Consider the following 14594-nt stretch of genomic DNA (forward strand, 5'->3'; position numbering starts at 1 on the left):
TTTCAGTTTAGGTCTCCTTTTGAGGTATGGTTGTTTAAGGATCTGAAGATGCAACTAAAAAGTGTATGAAGTTAGCAATTCTGCCTGGAAATAAGCCTCTCTCTATTTTGAAGTATCATATTGAAAAGTTCGTTTTTGTTTTCTTTTTAGTTCCATAAAACTTGTACATGGATATAAATACAGCCAAAATTAGCCTACATTACTTGATACAACTCCCCTTTTTTACCTCCCTACACCCCCCCCCCAAAAAAAAACAAAAAACCAAAAAATCAAAAAACAAAAAAAAAAACCCACACCAATCTTTTGAAATCTTGAATCCCTTCTGTATATAGTGGTGAATAAAAAATATTCTTTATTTATTTGAATGAGAAATGGCTTCATGGTTTCCCTCAGTCACAATTAGGTTGTCAATATGCAGGATGACTCCTGAACAACTTTTGCTCTTCATGACTCTACATTCTATAGAGAGATGGATTCTGCAGTGTGTTTCACACCTGGGTGTCGTCTGTAGTGTCTTTTTGTTGTTCAGGAAGCTCTCCTTAGTATGTTGTTCTTTTCGAAGCTCTATGGCTTGTCTAATCTATTATGTGTATCTCCTGCATTTTTCTTTTTTTGGAGAAGAAAATTTATTCAACTTGAAAAGGCAGCTTGATTTCTTAGGCTCTTCAGAGTACTCATCTGCAAAAACATGTACTTTTGAGATTCAGGTTATTTACCTAGTTTCTTTAAGTTAAATTTTGTTTTATGTACGTTATATAAAAAGTTTAATGCTGAATCACTTCAATCTTTCATTGCAGCTTTTAATTTCCACTGCATTATGTTCACTATAGCAAAATTTTGAACTTAAACTAACAGTTCATATTTTTGCCATTTGGAATATTTAACTGCAAAATTCATGTTATTTTAAATCTGTTACCATACTGACAAGATACGTGACAAATAATTGTGAGGATTTACTTTGTTGTTGCACTCAAAAGGATATACTTGCATCCGGGAAGACAGTTTCTTGAAAGAAAGAATGATGATGGAAAATCAGGACTGCTTCTTTATTCTGAGATTGGTTTTTTTGTGAGTTTATTTTTGTTTGGATTGTGAGAGTAGGACATTTTTTTACAGTAAATCTCAGCCTCAGAGCATATATTTTCATCGTTGTGCACTGATTTACTTCTTGAAATCCCAAAGAATATGTATCGTGTGGAATAACATCTTGCTAGCAGGGATTAGGCTAGATCTTTTGCATTTTTGTTTGGGACCACAATAGAAACAGTTAATCAAAAAGTCAGACAAGCGCTGACATTTAAAACGTACTTTACCTACAGATCTTTATGAGAGTTATCACCTCTGTACGTTACCATGACATTTTCACAGTATCACTTTCATTTGTCAACATGAAAAGAATCAGTGCATTCCTTCAGATTTTTCTTGCTAGGAGTTAGGTGTAGCTCTTATTAATCAGCAGGGGATTTAAACCTTTATATGAAGTGTGTGCGTGTGTGTGTGTGTGTGTATTTTAATTTGCTGTGTACGTAGTCTGAAGAGACAAGCACTGCAGCTTTCCTGACCTCTTTGGTTTTAAGAGAGCTCATCCTCCTTTAACACAGTAGGCTGGACTATTTTTTTATCTTTGTTCTCCATTATCTTCCTCCAAGGGAAGCAGATCAGTGCTTGTGTTGCATTCCATGCTTGCGTTATGTGATTCATTTTTGTTCATAAATAGAAATCAAAGTCATCTGCCTTCTGCTTGTTGATTAGTTATGATGGGAGTAGACTCCCTTCAAAAACCCTTAGAAAACTGTAGTGTCAGATAATAGGACCACTCTGTCTATTGCATCTGGGTCTAAATGTTCTTTCTATTATATCACAGGAGATGTACCTTCTAAAAATATGCTAATTTAGATTTCTGTGGATAAGGATGTGAAAAATACTTTTAATATGTTTTTTAATTCAAGGCATTCATTTAATTCATGAAGTCTCAATTATGGTAGATGGGCTTTCGTAATAATCTTGTAGCCATTATGTCTAAGCATTATCTTAGTAATTGGGTACTAGAAAACAGACAATTTTAGCTGGATGCTGCATTTCTACATTTTCAGTTCAATACTTGATCAAAGTTAGATTTCATAGGAAATCTTGTGATTGCATCTCCTTCTCCAAGATTGGTTGGTGTAAGTGTGGGATATATTCTTGCAAACACTTGCATACGTCTTTGATGCCTACTCATTGAACAAATAAACTGTGACTCTGTGTATTTAAAAGTCTTGCTTGAGCCCTTGCTTCATTGGGAAGACAGCGATGTCACAGAATTTGCTCTAAACAGTACAGGTAGGAAACATTGGTGTCTTGCCTTGGCTGTGTTGCATGTAGAGCAAGGTCTTTTGAAGTCCTCTCCCAAGAGATAGAGAACATACACCTTCTAGAATGGCTCAGATCTTGGGGGATTTGCTGGGATTTGTGACAAGAGGGCTCAAGTCCCTGGTCTGCCTCCTATGGTAGCAGGTGGTTACAAACTGAGGCAAGCTCTTCATGTGTGTGAGCGTGTCAGTTGCCTGGATGAGGTAAAAAATTCATGTGTATTTTAAAGTAAATTAGAAAAGGTAAATGCTACCAAGCAGCAGTGTGTTCATGACATTTATTTGAGAAGAATCCCTCTCGTGTTTATGCAGTACCTGTTACTATCAGGGGATTTGTGAGTTTTTAATAGGGCTTATATCAGTACAATTGCTTAATTTATTCAGTCTGTGCAAAGGCTGCCTGTGCATTAAATCAGTTTTGCTGATGTCAACAGCTTCTGTGTTTTAGACCAGTTAACTTCAACATACAAACCAAAAAGATTTTTGTATCCTGGGGGTCTGTGCTGTACCTAGCTCTAAAGATGGACAGGAGGGTTTCTGTGCATAGAGCAAGATTCTCTTGTTCTAATCTGTTCTTGCTAGATAAAAGGAGTACTAGGAAATGTTCCTAAACTCCAGCAGGAGATGAAATAACATGAAGTTGTTAAGGTTTTTCTGTTTGGAGGCTTGTTACGTATGGATAAACAACAGAGAATTACTGGCTACTTGATTTTAGTGTTCAATGCCAGCTCTTTCTCTTAATTTTTATTTTCTATTTAAACCTTTCTTAGGAAGATGCTGTATCCAGCTTATCTAACAGAACTAAAAAAGGAGGGGTGATAAGCATATCATTTAAGTGGAGAGAACTAGATGAGGAAGCTAGAATCTGTTTTGATAGGTAATGTAGGCTCCTTAAGAAAAGATTCAGAGTAAAGAAGTAAGTAATCTTAAATTAGGTAAGGTGATTATCCCATCAGAACTCAGTGCTTTCTATGCTGAAGAGAATATCCTGCCTATGTCTTTGTTTTCTTGACCCTCCCAAACAAAACCAAAAACATATTAGCCACTTCTTTTGTATTTTTTTTTTTGGTTGGTAGTCCAAAATTCTGAAAGCTGATTGTTAGAGAGCAGCAGTTGTGACTTTCTTTGTCCAAAATATAGTAGCTTTTTTTTGGTTAATCGTTCTATACCAAGTACAGTGCAGACAAGTGAACTGATGGTCTTAAAAAGATTTTCTGAGTTATGTAAGCTTAAGTTCTGACTTTTCTTTAAAATTTAAATGTTTTTCCCACAGTGTTTCTATAAGGATTTCCTGAACAAAGGGTAAAAGGTTCTATACCACAGTTTGCAAAGACTTGACTGCCCTGACCTTTTTATTTCTGTATTGCTGTAGGCCAGAGTACTGAAACAAAATGTTTAGAGCACAAGTTTGTGTGGGGTTGGGAATACCTCTGAATATGTGGGTAAATCCCAGCAGGATGAGGTCTTGTCTGGGCTCTCTTAACACTGTTGCATTATAAAGCTGGAATAATATGCTTCTATAACAGATATTTTAATTTGAAGTGTTTAGAAGACAACATTGTCAATATGATCAGTAGTTTGATTTTTAAACTTTATTTCTTTCATTTATAGTGAGTTAAATTCAAAACTGCAAGATACTTTGGAGCAAATAGAGGTAAGAATGATTATGTTTGTTCAGTGTATATTAGTTGTTAACCTCTAGATACTAGAGCTTTCTAAAATGCACTGCTATTAGCAATTACTGAATGTGTATGTTTCTTTCAAGTATAGTCTTTGGAATACTGTAGCCTGTGCTATTCATGTAGCCTCTTGTGCTGAAATCTACTTAAATGCTTTAAAATATGGTATCAAGTCTATCATACCAGCTTGCTAATTGTGCCAACTCAAGTGGTAAAGCAATCAATAAAATAGATAAGTCATATTAGAAGTACTGGAGCAAAGGTATGCTGCCTGTGTGATGAATATACACAGTGGTTTTCAGTCCATCAGTTGCTGTGAATTCTTTAACTTGTCCTAAAGAGTTGTGAAAAATAACCAAGAGCAGCATGCCAGTAGGTTTGGATAATATACACAAGAGATGACAGTTTCACTGGAAATTTTAGAGGTCAGCAAACTGGAAACTGCTGGGTATGGCCAATGCTAAGACATAGCAAGTAAGACTTGAATAGCCAGGAAAGATACAACTAACATCACTTTAAGTTGGTAGATAGTATCACAAAAGCAAATAAATATGAAATGGTAGGTTTCTTGCTGGAAATTGATGGCAAAAAAAAAGGGGGGTTGTGAATGATAGGAACAAAAGGAATTCTTTTTATTCCATTAGTAAGTGATTTTGAGCAAGCTTTTGTCAGAAGTCTAACAGTGTAGGTATATATAATGTATATGTAGTGCTTGTAATCTCTATGTATGTAATGCATATCAGGAGATGCATATCATGCATATCAATGCATATCAAATGCAGCAGTTCTCTACACCTCTCTCTGACCATTTGCACTTTGGAAAGTCAGATAAGAACATGTATTATTGTACCTTGTTATTTAATTCCCTGTACAATTAGAACTTTGTTACCTTTTCTTCATTTGTGCATTTTGTAAATTTACTTTTTTTTGCAAAGGTTTTCTTTGATGTTTTACTCTTTCCCTGCTATATGCATCTCTGTAGAGTATGTCTGGTTCTGAAGAGCTAACGAGATAACTGTTTTCATCTCACTCTCACTTAGTCCAGTCATTAAACTAATCTTTATTTAAGATCACTCAGTTTTCATTCCTGTTATGTTCAGAGGATACCATTTATTCCTTGTGAGCAAACACTGAAATTGCCTTAAAAGGGGACATGCATCTTTACTTCCTCCCAGTAATAGCTTTGTAGAGCAAATCCAGCAAAGTCTGGAAAGATGTGACATGTTGGTTGGTGTAAGCGATACACAGCTAGATAAAGAATTGTATTTGAGTTTCCTATGTATTTATTTATTTATTTTATTTAAATCATGTTCCACCAATTACTACTTCAATAACGACTTTTCTCGATAGTCAAATGCCTCTGTTCATCTCCATTCTTTTTTTTTTTTTCTTTTTTCTTCCTTAATAGTATGAAAGTAAAGACAATGTTACAAAAAATACAAGGTGGCTATACTGGAAAATCTAACTGAAAAATTAATGTACTGTGTGTTTGTGTTCTGTTCATGGTCAATTTGATATTCCCGTTTCTCTGTCTGTAAAGCTGTTTTGCATGAAATATGAAAAGTATTTTTTTTTTTTTCCTAATATTAGTACGTGGTTGAAATTTCATATTGAGGACTTCCACTGAGGAATATCTGACTGTTTAGATTGCTTGTACTTTTACCATCTTGAGGAAGAAAATGCAGAGTTTTTGATTTTACTCTATCCTCCTTTTTTGTGCCTAAGGAAAATACTGATTTCTTCCTCTTCTTTTCTTTTTTTTTTTTTTTTTTTTTTAAAACAAACAAACAAACAAACAAACAACAAAAACACCATTAAAACAAAAGCAACACAAATCTTTGGGATCAAAATTTATAAAAATCTATCTATAAATAATCTATAAATATTTTGTGGCTAATGAAATATTTCACAAAAACTTTCCAGTGGAATGAGTAAAAGTATACAGGGACTAAACAACCCTTTTATTTTGATTTGCAAGAGTAAGGTTGCATTGCTCTTAATTAATAAGAATTGAAGTGGCTAGTAAGGAGAGAAACTATGTTAGCTGCATAAATTATTGATTTGTGTCCTGATTTTTTGCATTGTTGATTGAAAATAATTAGAGACTGTGTATTTCAGAATATACTAGAGTCTAAGTGAAAATTGTGTTAAGTTTCACAGTCAAAATCTTGGAAAGCTTATTAGTTAGTTATTAAGTATATGATCCTGTTAAATCTTTTCATTCAGTGCACATAAAAAGTGGGCTTCATTTATTGTCAAGCTGTTTCTTCTCTAATTCTGGTCATTGTGCCAGTACAGTGCTTCATAAGTGACTTACTTTTGAATGAACTTTTAGGTCAGAAAATGGGAATTTCATTTAATAGATGGCAGTTATAGGCTTAAGAAGTCTGAATTGCTTGAGCTGAAACACCTATGGAGCCCTTTCATTTTTTCACCACATCTGGGTTTCTCTTATGAGTGGGAGTAGACCAAAATAGAAATCCAAGCTCTCTGATATTGGGGTGCTAGGCCTTCACAAAGTAAACATCACTTTGAATTCGACTTTAGTGGTGTAAAGTACTTCTTGCTGTACTTGTTTTTGGAGATGGTGAAGCCAGCTGTCTGACAGAAATTTTGGACTGAAGTGCTGCATGTGGCAAGATATACCACCTGAAATAGTCCAGTGTTGTCTGCATTACAAGCATAATTATCAGCATTCTTTAAATACATTTATTTTTCTTTTCTGGTATTGTTAAAACAAACCAAGTATATTGCTTATATTAAATGTTTAACACATTTTTGTGCCTTTATACAGGAGCAATTGGATGTAGCGCTCTCCAAGATATGCAAGAACTTCGATATAAGTCATTACACAAAGGTTCAGCAAGCTTACAGGCTGCTTGGAAAAACACAGGTTAGTATTTGTGTTCTGAGTATGTCGTGTAGAACAGTGGAGTAACAATGTGAAGCTTTGTGTACTGGGGAGGAAATTGATTATCCTAATGCTGATGAATCTTACTTACAAAGGCTCTGTTATTTTGATACTAATTGCTAAATGTAAGCCATGTAATGCCATAACGCGTAGGTTTTGGGACATGATATAACTAACAATTCCATATTTCACCCCCTTATGTAATGTTTTATGCATTATAAATTATACCTTGAAATGTGAGTGCTTTTTTTTTTTTGGTAGCTATGTCCATGTTAGTGAGCTGTGTACAACCAGCACTTTATATATATCCATTCTCATTTTATAGTACTCGAATGTGACAGGAATGAAGATGTGAGGAGATTTTTTTTTGGCAGCAAAAAGTGACACAAGGCATGACAAAAGGAGAGGAGATAGTCCTGCAGGCAGTTCTCATCAGTGATCTGTTTTCATAACATAGGGATGCTGAACATGACAGTGCTAGTGTAGCAATAATATTCTGGTTTAGAAAAGAGATTCCTCCAGAAGGCTTTAGCTGCTAGCAGTCATGTCAGAGTGCCTGTCTCCTGCTGAATACAGGATGAGAACTCCATTCTATAATAATTTTTTTGTTTTTAAATGTTGATTCCCAGTATTCAGGAGCAAGGCTGACATTAGGATGCCTTTTTTTGGTTTTGTTCTTAAATTTTTGTTTGTTCTTTATTTCTTTCTTTCTAATTAGAACCTTTATAGCAAAGTTCAGTTCTTTTTCCTCGGCTTGACTGTTAAAACAGTATAGCTTTGCAATAGAACAGAAATTGATTTCTTTTCTGATGCATTGACATTGTGTAGAATTGATGGAGTACCTAATGATTGCAACTTAACATTAGGGAAGAATATTAGTTGTTAGACTTTTCCTTTGTTGTTTCTTTGTATTCAATTTCTTTATTTATAGAATGAGAAAATTTAAAGGCAGGCATAGTATGTTTACTGCTGCAAAATCTAGTGCACAATAGGTTGAGAAAGGCAGATTTTTGTTGGAAAGGAATGAAGTTTCTGAACATTATTATTTTGCTGCACAATTTTGCTTTATTTGCTTTCATGGTAGAGTAACTTGTTTTCTACTTTATTTTATTATTGTTGAAGTATGTGTTTTGAAATTATCATGAAAACAATTTAGTTGCATCATTGAAATCCCTCCCATTTTGGACCCTCTTCATTAAACAAAATGTCACGAAGCTTCAGTGTCTTCAGTACTTTTCATGTTTTCAATTGCCTTTTATTTTTTTTGACTAATTCAAGTTAGGACTAGCTGCAAAAAATTGGTTATTTGCGACTGGATAGAGGGAGTGTTGCTTATTCATTTCTTACAGTGCTAATGAAGTTCTCAGCTCTGGTCAGTACCTAAGAATGTCAGACAGCAAGTAGCAAAACAGTGTTTTCAAATCCACAGGATCTGATAATTTTCCTCCTGGTACATGAAATAAGTTTTCATCGGTTATACCATATATACTGATTCTTACTGTTTCAAGACAAGGTAATAAAATTCAGTGTCCGAGGTGGACTAATGTTATACAGTTACTTAACAAATGATAAATGAGATAATTCATGGAACAGACTTTAAAGTCCCTTCCAGCCCAAGCCATTCTATGATTCTTTTTTTATGGAAAAAATATTTGTTGTTGTTTTTTCTTCTTAAATAAACTTCACATTTTGCTTTTATTGCAAAAAAAAAAAAAAAAAAAATTAGGGATTAGTAAGGAGAAATTTATTGGTATGATGTGCAGGCTTTCTGCAACGCTTGTTGCTTGTTCCTTACATTATTTTGTGCAAGGAAGAACTCAGTGCACCAAGAGGATGTATTCAAGACTCTAACTGTCATTTTAGTTTTATTAATTGCAAAGGCATTATTTTTCTTGTTAGTTGGAAGTGTTTCCAGTAGGGAAAAATAGTACTGATCTCAACCCATTGCTTTTAGGCGTATATGTCAATGACTGGGAAGGTGAATGAATGAATAAATTATAGAATTAAATGTATTATATAAAATTAGTGTTTAGTAGTGATAACATCAGAAAACTGGTGAGGAGCGGCTGAGGGAGCTGGGCTTGTTCAGCCTGGAGAAGAGGAGGCTCAGGGGTGACCTTATCGCTCTCTATAGGTACCTCAAGGGAGGCTGTAGCGAGGTGGGGGTTGGTCTGTTCTCCCACGTGCCTGGTGACAGGACGAGGGGGAATGGGCTTAAGTTGAGCCAGGGGAGTTTTAGGTTAGATGTTAGGAAGAACTTCTTCACTGAAAGGGTTGTGAGGCACTGGAACAGGCTGCCCAGGGAAGTGGTGGAGTCACCATCCCTGGAAGTCTTCAAAAGACGTTTAGATGTAGAGCTTAGGGATATGGTTTAGTGGAGGGCTGTTAGCGTTAGGTTGGAGGTTGGACTCGATGACCTTGAGGTCTCTTCCAACCTAGAAAATTCTGTGATTCTGTGATTCTGTTATACAGGGAGGATGGAAGGGGAAACTTCTTCCTGGTAATACATGAACTCTTGTACATTACAATGTAGTATATAATATATAGTATATTTTGAGGTAAGTCCTATATTAGATGTTTTTAAAACAGATATTGGAGCTCATGCTTACAATATCTAGTGTTCAGTACTGGAAAAGGCTGAAGTTTGAAATCTCTGCCATATGACAAATTGAATTTTACTGTTTGATTTTTTGCTTTTCCTTTTCTTTCAGACAGCAATGGACCAATTACATATGCACTTCACTCAAGCCATTCACAACACTGTGTTTCAAGTAGTTCTTGGATATGTGGAGCTGTGTGCAGGAAACACAGACACCAAGTTTCAGAAGTTACAGTACAAAGACCTCTGTACGGTATGTGATTCTTGCATAAATGTATACTTTTTAATCTGAATTTTTCCTCTGTTGTAGGGGTCCTTTAAGTAAGGAAGTACTCAGATATTAAAGTAACCCTGCAGCTACAGTAGTTTCTTAATACATCTCATAGGCTAATTGAGAAATTGGTTATTTTCAACTTAATACTGATTTTGATGGAATTATATCTTAGCACTTCATTGTTAGCATACACATCATCTAAAATTTAAAGACATAAATCATAGGATACAAATAGGAGTCCAACACTTCAAAACTTCTTTGTCTTCTTTGCATCAAGTGAAGCAAAGGTGACTTATCATTCCCACTCAGATGAGCAATTTTATACTCTTCTCTTTACTCTTCTCAAATTAATCACTTTACCTGACATCTTGTCTTAGAAGTTTCTGCTGCATACTTACCACTTTGATCATCATTTGATCATCAGCCAGGATGGCTTCTATATATTACTGAAGTCCGAATATATTATTGAACAGTGGTGCCTGCATGTCTCAGGGGTGGTTGCACCTATCTTTCCTAGTCAGATGTGCTGATTGTACAGCTTCACTTCTGTATCTACTTTGCCATTCTGTAAATAAAAGAGGTATGGTAAATCCCTTTGGATTGGTCAATTCCAAAAAAAAAAAAAAAAAAAAAAAGACAGTAAGAAATAAACTTTGCATTTTTAGACAGTGCTTGATCGGCTGACTAACATCAGGCTGCTCTCGGGTACTTTGATACGCATGCAGCAACAGAGCTATTTGAATGTGGAGGGTTTTCTATGTTTTATTTTGCCTCTGCAAAAGATGAACATGATTGGTAACAGTTTCACAATATTATTTTGTTTTTCTATAGCATATTACATCAGACAGCTACATTCCATGCCTTGCTGATCTCTGTAAAGCCCTCTGGGAAGTCATGCTCAGCTATTACCGAACAATGCAGTGGCATGAGAATCATGATCAAGATGAGACAGCAACTGTATCTTCTGGTAAATTATTTTCAAAAAAAACCTTCTGTTATTTGGAAATAGCTTTTCTTGTGCTCAAGTCACTAATTCGTACTTAGGTACCTTTGTAATCTTGGCTTGCTGCCTTCAGCATTATTACTTATGGTGTGCAATAAGGACTTTAATACCATTTTTTTTTTTGTAGCTTTCAGTAATTTTTTATTATTTTTTTTTGGTGTGTTAATGAATACATGTATTTGCCATTATTACAGTCATAAACAGTTTTATTTTAAACAGTATTTGTTGCTTAATAAGAAGTCAGCTGTGGCAGATGAGTAAAAAATCTGAGGAGATGAGCAGTGTACCCTTTAACATGGGAGCAATGTGAAATTTCTGATTTTTTCATCAATATTGAAATTTTTATTGCTTATTAAACATAGTGGATTGGGATACTGGACTGTGTATTAGGAAACACAACATAAACAGTAGGGAATAAATCTGTCACAAGTAACTGTCATGATTTTCAGGAAATCCAGTTTTTTGAGTGTTGCATCTACATGTTGAGATATGGTAACAATTTTCTTGACACACTTACAGGAAAAGGCAAGTGTTTTGTAGTATTATTCTGTTTTGTGCTACTGTTGCTCCAGTTTATGTTCTTAGGGCAGAAACATAGAACTTCTATCTGTCCTCTCTGTCCTCTGGGTACATTTTGCTGGACATACTTTATATTAATATAAAATGTCTAAGGACAGACTTTAATGTATTTCTCCACCAATCCAAGATGCATTGGATTTGGCAGAGGGCATAGTGTGAAATTTACAATATTGAGATTTATGCAAAACTCCAATTTATTTGAATCAGGATTATTCATTTCTTACAGATCTGCACATAGAAAAATACTTCTGTCAAAGAGCAAGGAGTGTAGAATTGCTGCTGCAATTATTCTTCCTTGCCTGATTTGCTTAAAACTTGTATCTTTTACATTAGACTGTCAGGAAAAAAGGGAAAAAAATGGAAATAGAAGTTAAGAAGAGGTGTTGGAAGGCTGTGCTTCCAAGAATTCATTTGAAATTCAGCATTTCTTTAAAGAAATACAGATTGTAAGTCTTAAAAAGAATGAAATTTACACTAATTGATATTGTCTTCCTACTTTAAATTTAGAGATAAAATATTGCAGGTATTTTATTCAGAGTCCTTGTTTTACATGGAATCTGATATGAATTTATTGAAACTGTTATTTCTGATGAAAGTTTTCTAAGTATTTCAGAGTTAAGATTCAGAATTGCAATGCAGAAGAGATGCAGAAATATTTAGTCTGTTTCTCATTCTTAATAATGCATCTTTCTGAAGCTATTTTAAATGCATACATTTCTTGTTTTGATTTTGTTGTAGTCTTTGAAGTGTAAAATAAGGCAGGTATCATAAAGAGTTTATTACATGGAAAAACTATTGCAGTAGACTACTTGCGCAGCTCCGTGTGTAATTTTAAAAATAGTTCCCCATAGTGTAGTTGCTTTTGATACTCCTGAAGAAAGGAAATTGTTTGCACCGGCAAACAATTTGAAGGAAACATTAAGCATAATAAAGTGGTATATTTGATCGTATGAGTCATTTTAAATGTATTGCTTCTAAAACATGTGGTGGAGTGTTTTCGTATGGTTACTACAAATTCACCAAATTTTCTGTCGCTTAGTTTTTAAGTTGCTGGAGACTTTGTGGCTTAGTTGTAATGTGCTGTCCAACTAGAATTTATTTAAGCTTCTGAATTACTTTTTCAAAAACCTCAGCAATGATTAAACACACAACAGGGAGTTTGACAAGTACAATTTAATTTCAGAGGACATATAAATATCTACCAGTGTCTGCTTTCTTTCTAAAAGCTGTTGCTCATCGTTTAGTGATTATTAAACCTGTACATGGTCTCATTCAATATTTATTAATTTAATAATTATGATACACTCTCAAGTCAAAGAGTAAAGTTCCTATAGAAGGTGATGGCATGTCAGAAGGAACCATGGACACAGAAGAATCATAGAATGGCTCAGGTCAGAAGGGACCTTAAAGATCACCCAGTTCCACCTCCCCTGCCATAGGCAGGCAGACCACCCACTAGATCAGGTTGCTCAGGGCCTCATCTAACCTGGTCTTTAACTTGCTCCAGGAATGGAGCATCCGCAGCTTCTCTGGGCAACCTCTTCCACTGCCTCATCACCCTCACAGTAAATAATTTCTTCCTTGTGTCCAAAATACCCTGAAAGTGAGTTTAGAATTTGCATTTCCTTAACTTACAGTGTGACCTGTTCCATAGGGGATTTTTTTTTTTTGAAGTTTAATGGAATAAATGGATGATTATCTCTACATATAAATTAAATCATAAACAAAATTATTTAAAGCATGAGATGTATTTTAGTACATCTCGTAATACAGGAAATGCTAACGCACACAATATAAATATATAGTTCTATGAATCCTGAATAACAACACTTTCCAACACTATATTAAAGGAGTTAGGTAAGGCAGAATTAATTGTTGATATGTAGGATTTGTTTAATCATAACTGAAGATAGTTAATAACTGTAAGTATAAACTTTATAGCATGAAATTACTTCTATGTCATATTTAGTAAATTGCTACTTATGCTTGTTTTTCTTTTTTTATCCTGTTCATGTAGTAAACAGCACATTGACACAATTTCTTGGTTTTCACTCCTGCTTGCTGGAAAAATTTTCATTGCACTGTTGGTCATGGTTAAAGTACATGCTGTGTTCGTAGTACAGTATCAGAGAGAAAAATAGATTGAAAGGACATCAGCAGATCATTTTGTCTTCATTCAAAGTGGAGTAAACTTCAAAGTTGCATTGCTTTTTTCCACACTGTTGGGCTGGGTCTTCACATTTCATGAAATTTATTGTTCTGGAGGTGTAATTCATGTGCATTCCTGAGGCAATAATTTGACAGAAGTGTTGTAAGAGAGCAAGAAAATGATTACTATAGCATTTAAAACTCCTGATTTCACAGGTATAAACCTGGAGGTGAAAATTGGTAGCAAATTTAATAACTACAAAAGATCAACAGAAATGCAAGAAGAAACTGATGTAGGATGTATATTTAATTTCAACAGTTTTAAATTTCAAAGCATTCCATTTATAATACTGCATAAATTCAGTGCAAGTCCCACTTGGTATTTAAAGAATAAATCTAGATGACAGTGATTTGATTGTCTTTTTTTTTTTCTTTTTTTCTTCTGCCTAGCAAAAATTAAACAAGAACCTTTTGTTATAACTGAAGCCTATCTTTACTAATTTTAAAGAGATGCTGAGAAACCTGAAAAATTACTATATTCAAATCAGACATCTAGAAGAATAACTCCTGCAAGCCTCAGATTCTTCTTTTTACTTGAAATTATGAATATTAAATTATTCTGCCACCTGTTCCAAATTCCTCAAAGCAAAAAGTGGAAATGCTTGCAGACCTTTGTCATATCCTTGGTTTTCAAGGAAGCTAGCCTAAATTCAAGTATTAGCACGTGTGAAATTAACTGCAGCACAGTTCATTAAAAGACTGGAAACAGGACCTCTTAGCATAACTGGCCGTAACACAGGTGCACCAGGAGAGGAGTTTGCCAGAGGTAATATTGCATGAATTGTTGCTGAACAGTAGTATCTATGACTTTCTCTCTATCCATTCCCTTGTAAATGGCAGTTCAGTGAAGACAAGGACTACGGTCTTTGTCTTGAGAACAGGTCAAAGATTTGGGTTGTTTTAGGCTTGGCTTCACTCTGCAGAAGTTGAAGAAACTTATATAGCATGCTGTGACTAAGACAGCTCTTTCTGTTTCCTCATAAGAATTGG

General features: G+C 34.7%; 1 protein-coding gene across 1 annotated transcript in view; it reads left to right on the forward strand.

Moving 5' to 3' along the window:
• Positions 1-14594, forward strand: part of VPS50 (VPS50 subunit of EARP/GARPII complex) — a 75342-nt gene that overhangs the window by 21334 nt on the left and 39414 nt on the right. The window contains exons 10-13 of the mRNA XM_032180938.1: positions 3963-4005; positions 6825-6923; positions 9653-9793; positions 10646-10781. Coding sequence (XP_032036829.1) covers positions 3963-4005; positions 6825-6923; positions 9653-9793; positions 10646-10781 — 419 coding nt within the window. The remainder of the gene's footprint in view (positions 1-3962; positions 4006-6824; positions 6924-9652; positions 9794-10645; positions 10782-14594) is intronic.

Source organism: Aythya fuligula, chromosome 2, assembly GCF_009819795.1.
Source record: "Aythya fuligula isolate bAytFul2 chromosome 2, bAytFul2.pri, whole genome shotgun sequence".
NCBI classification, from domain to species: Eukaryota; Metazoa; Chordata; class Aves; order Anseriformes; family Anatidae; genus Aythya; species Aythya fuligula.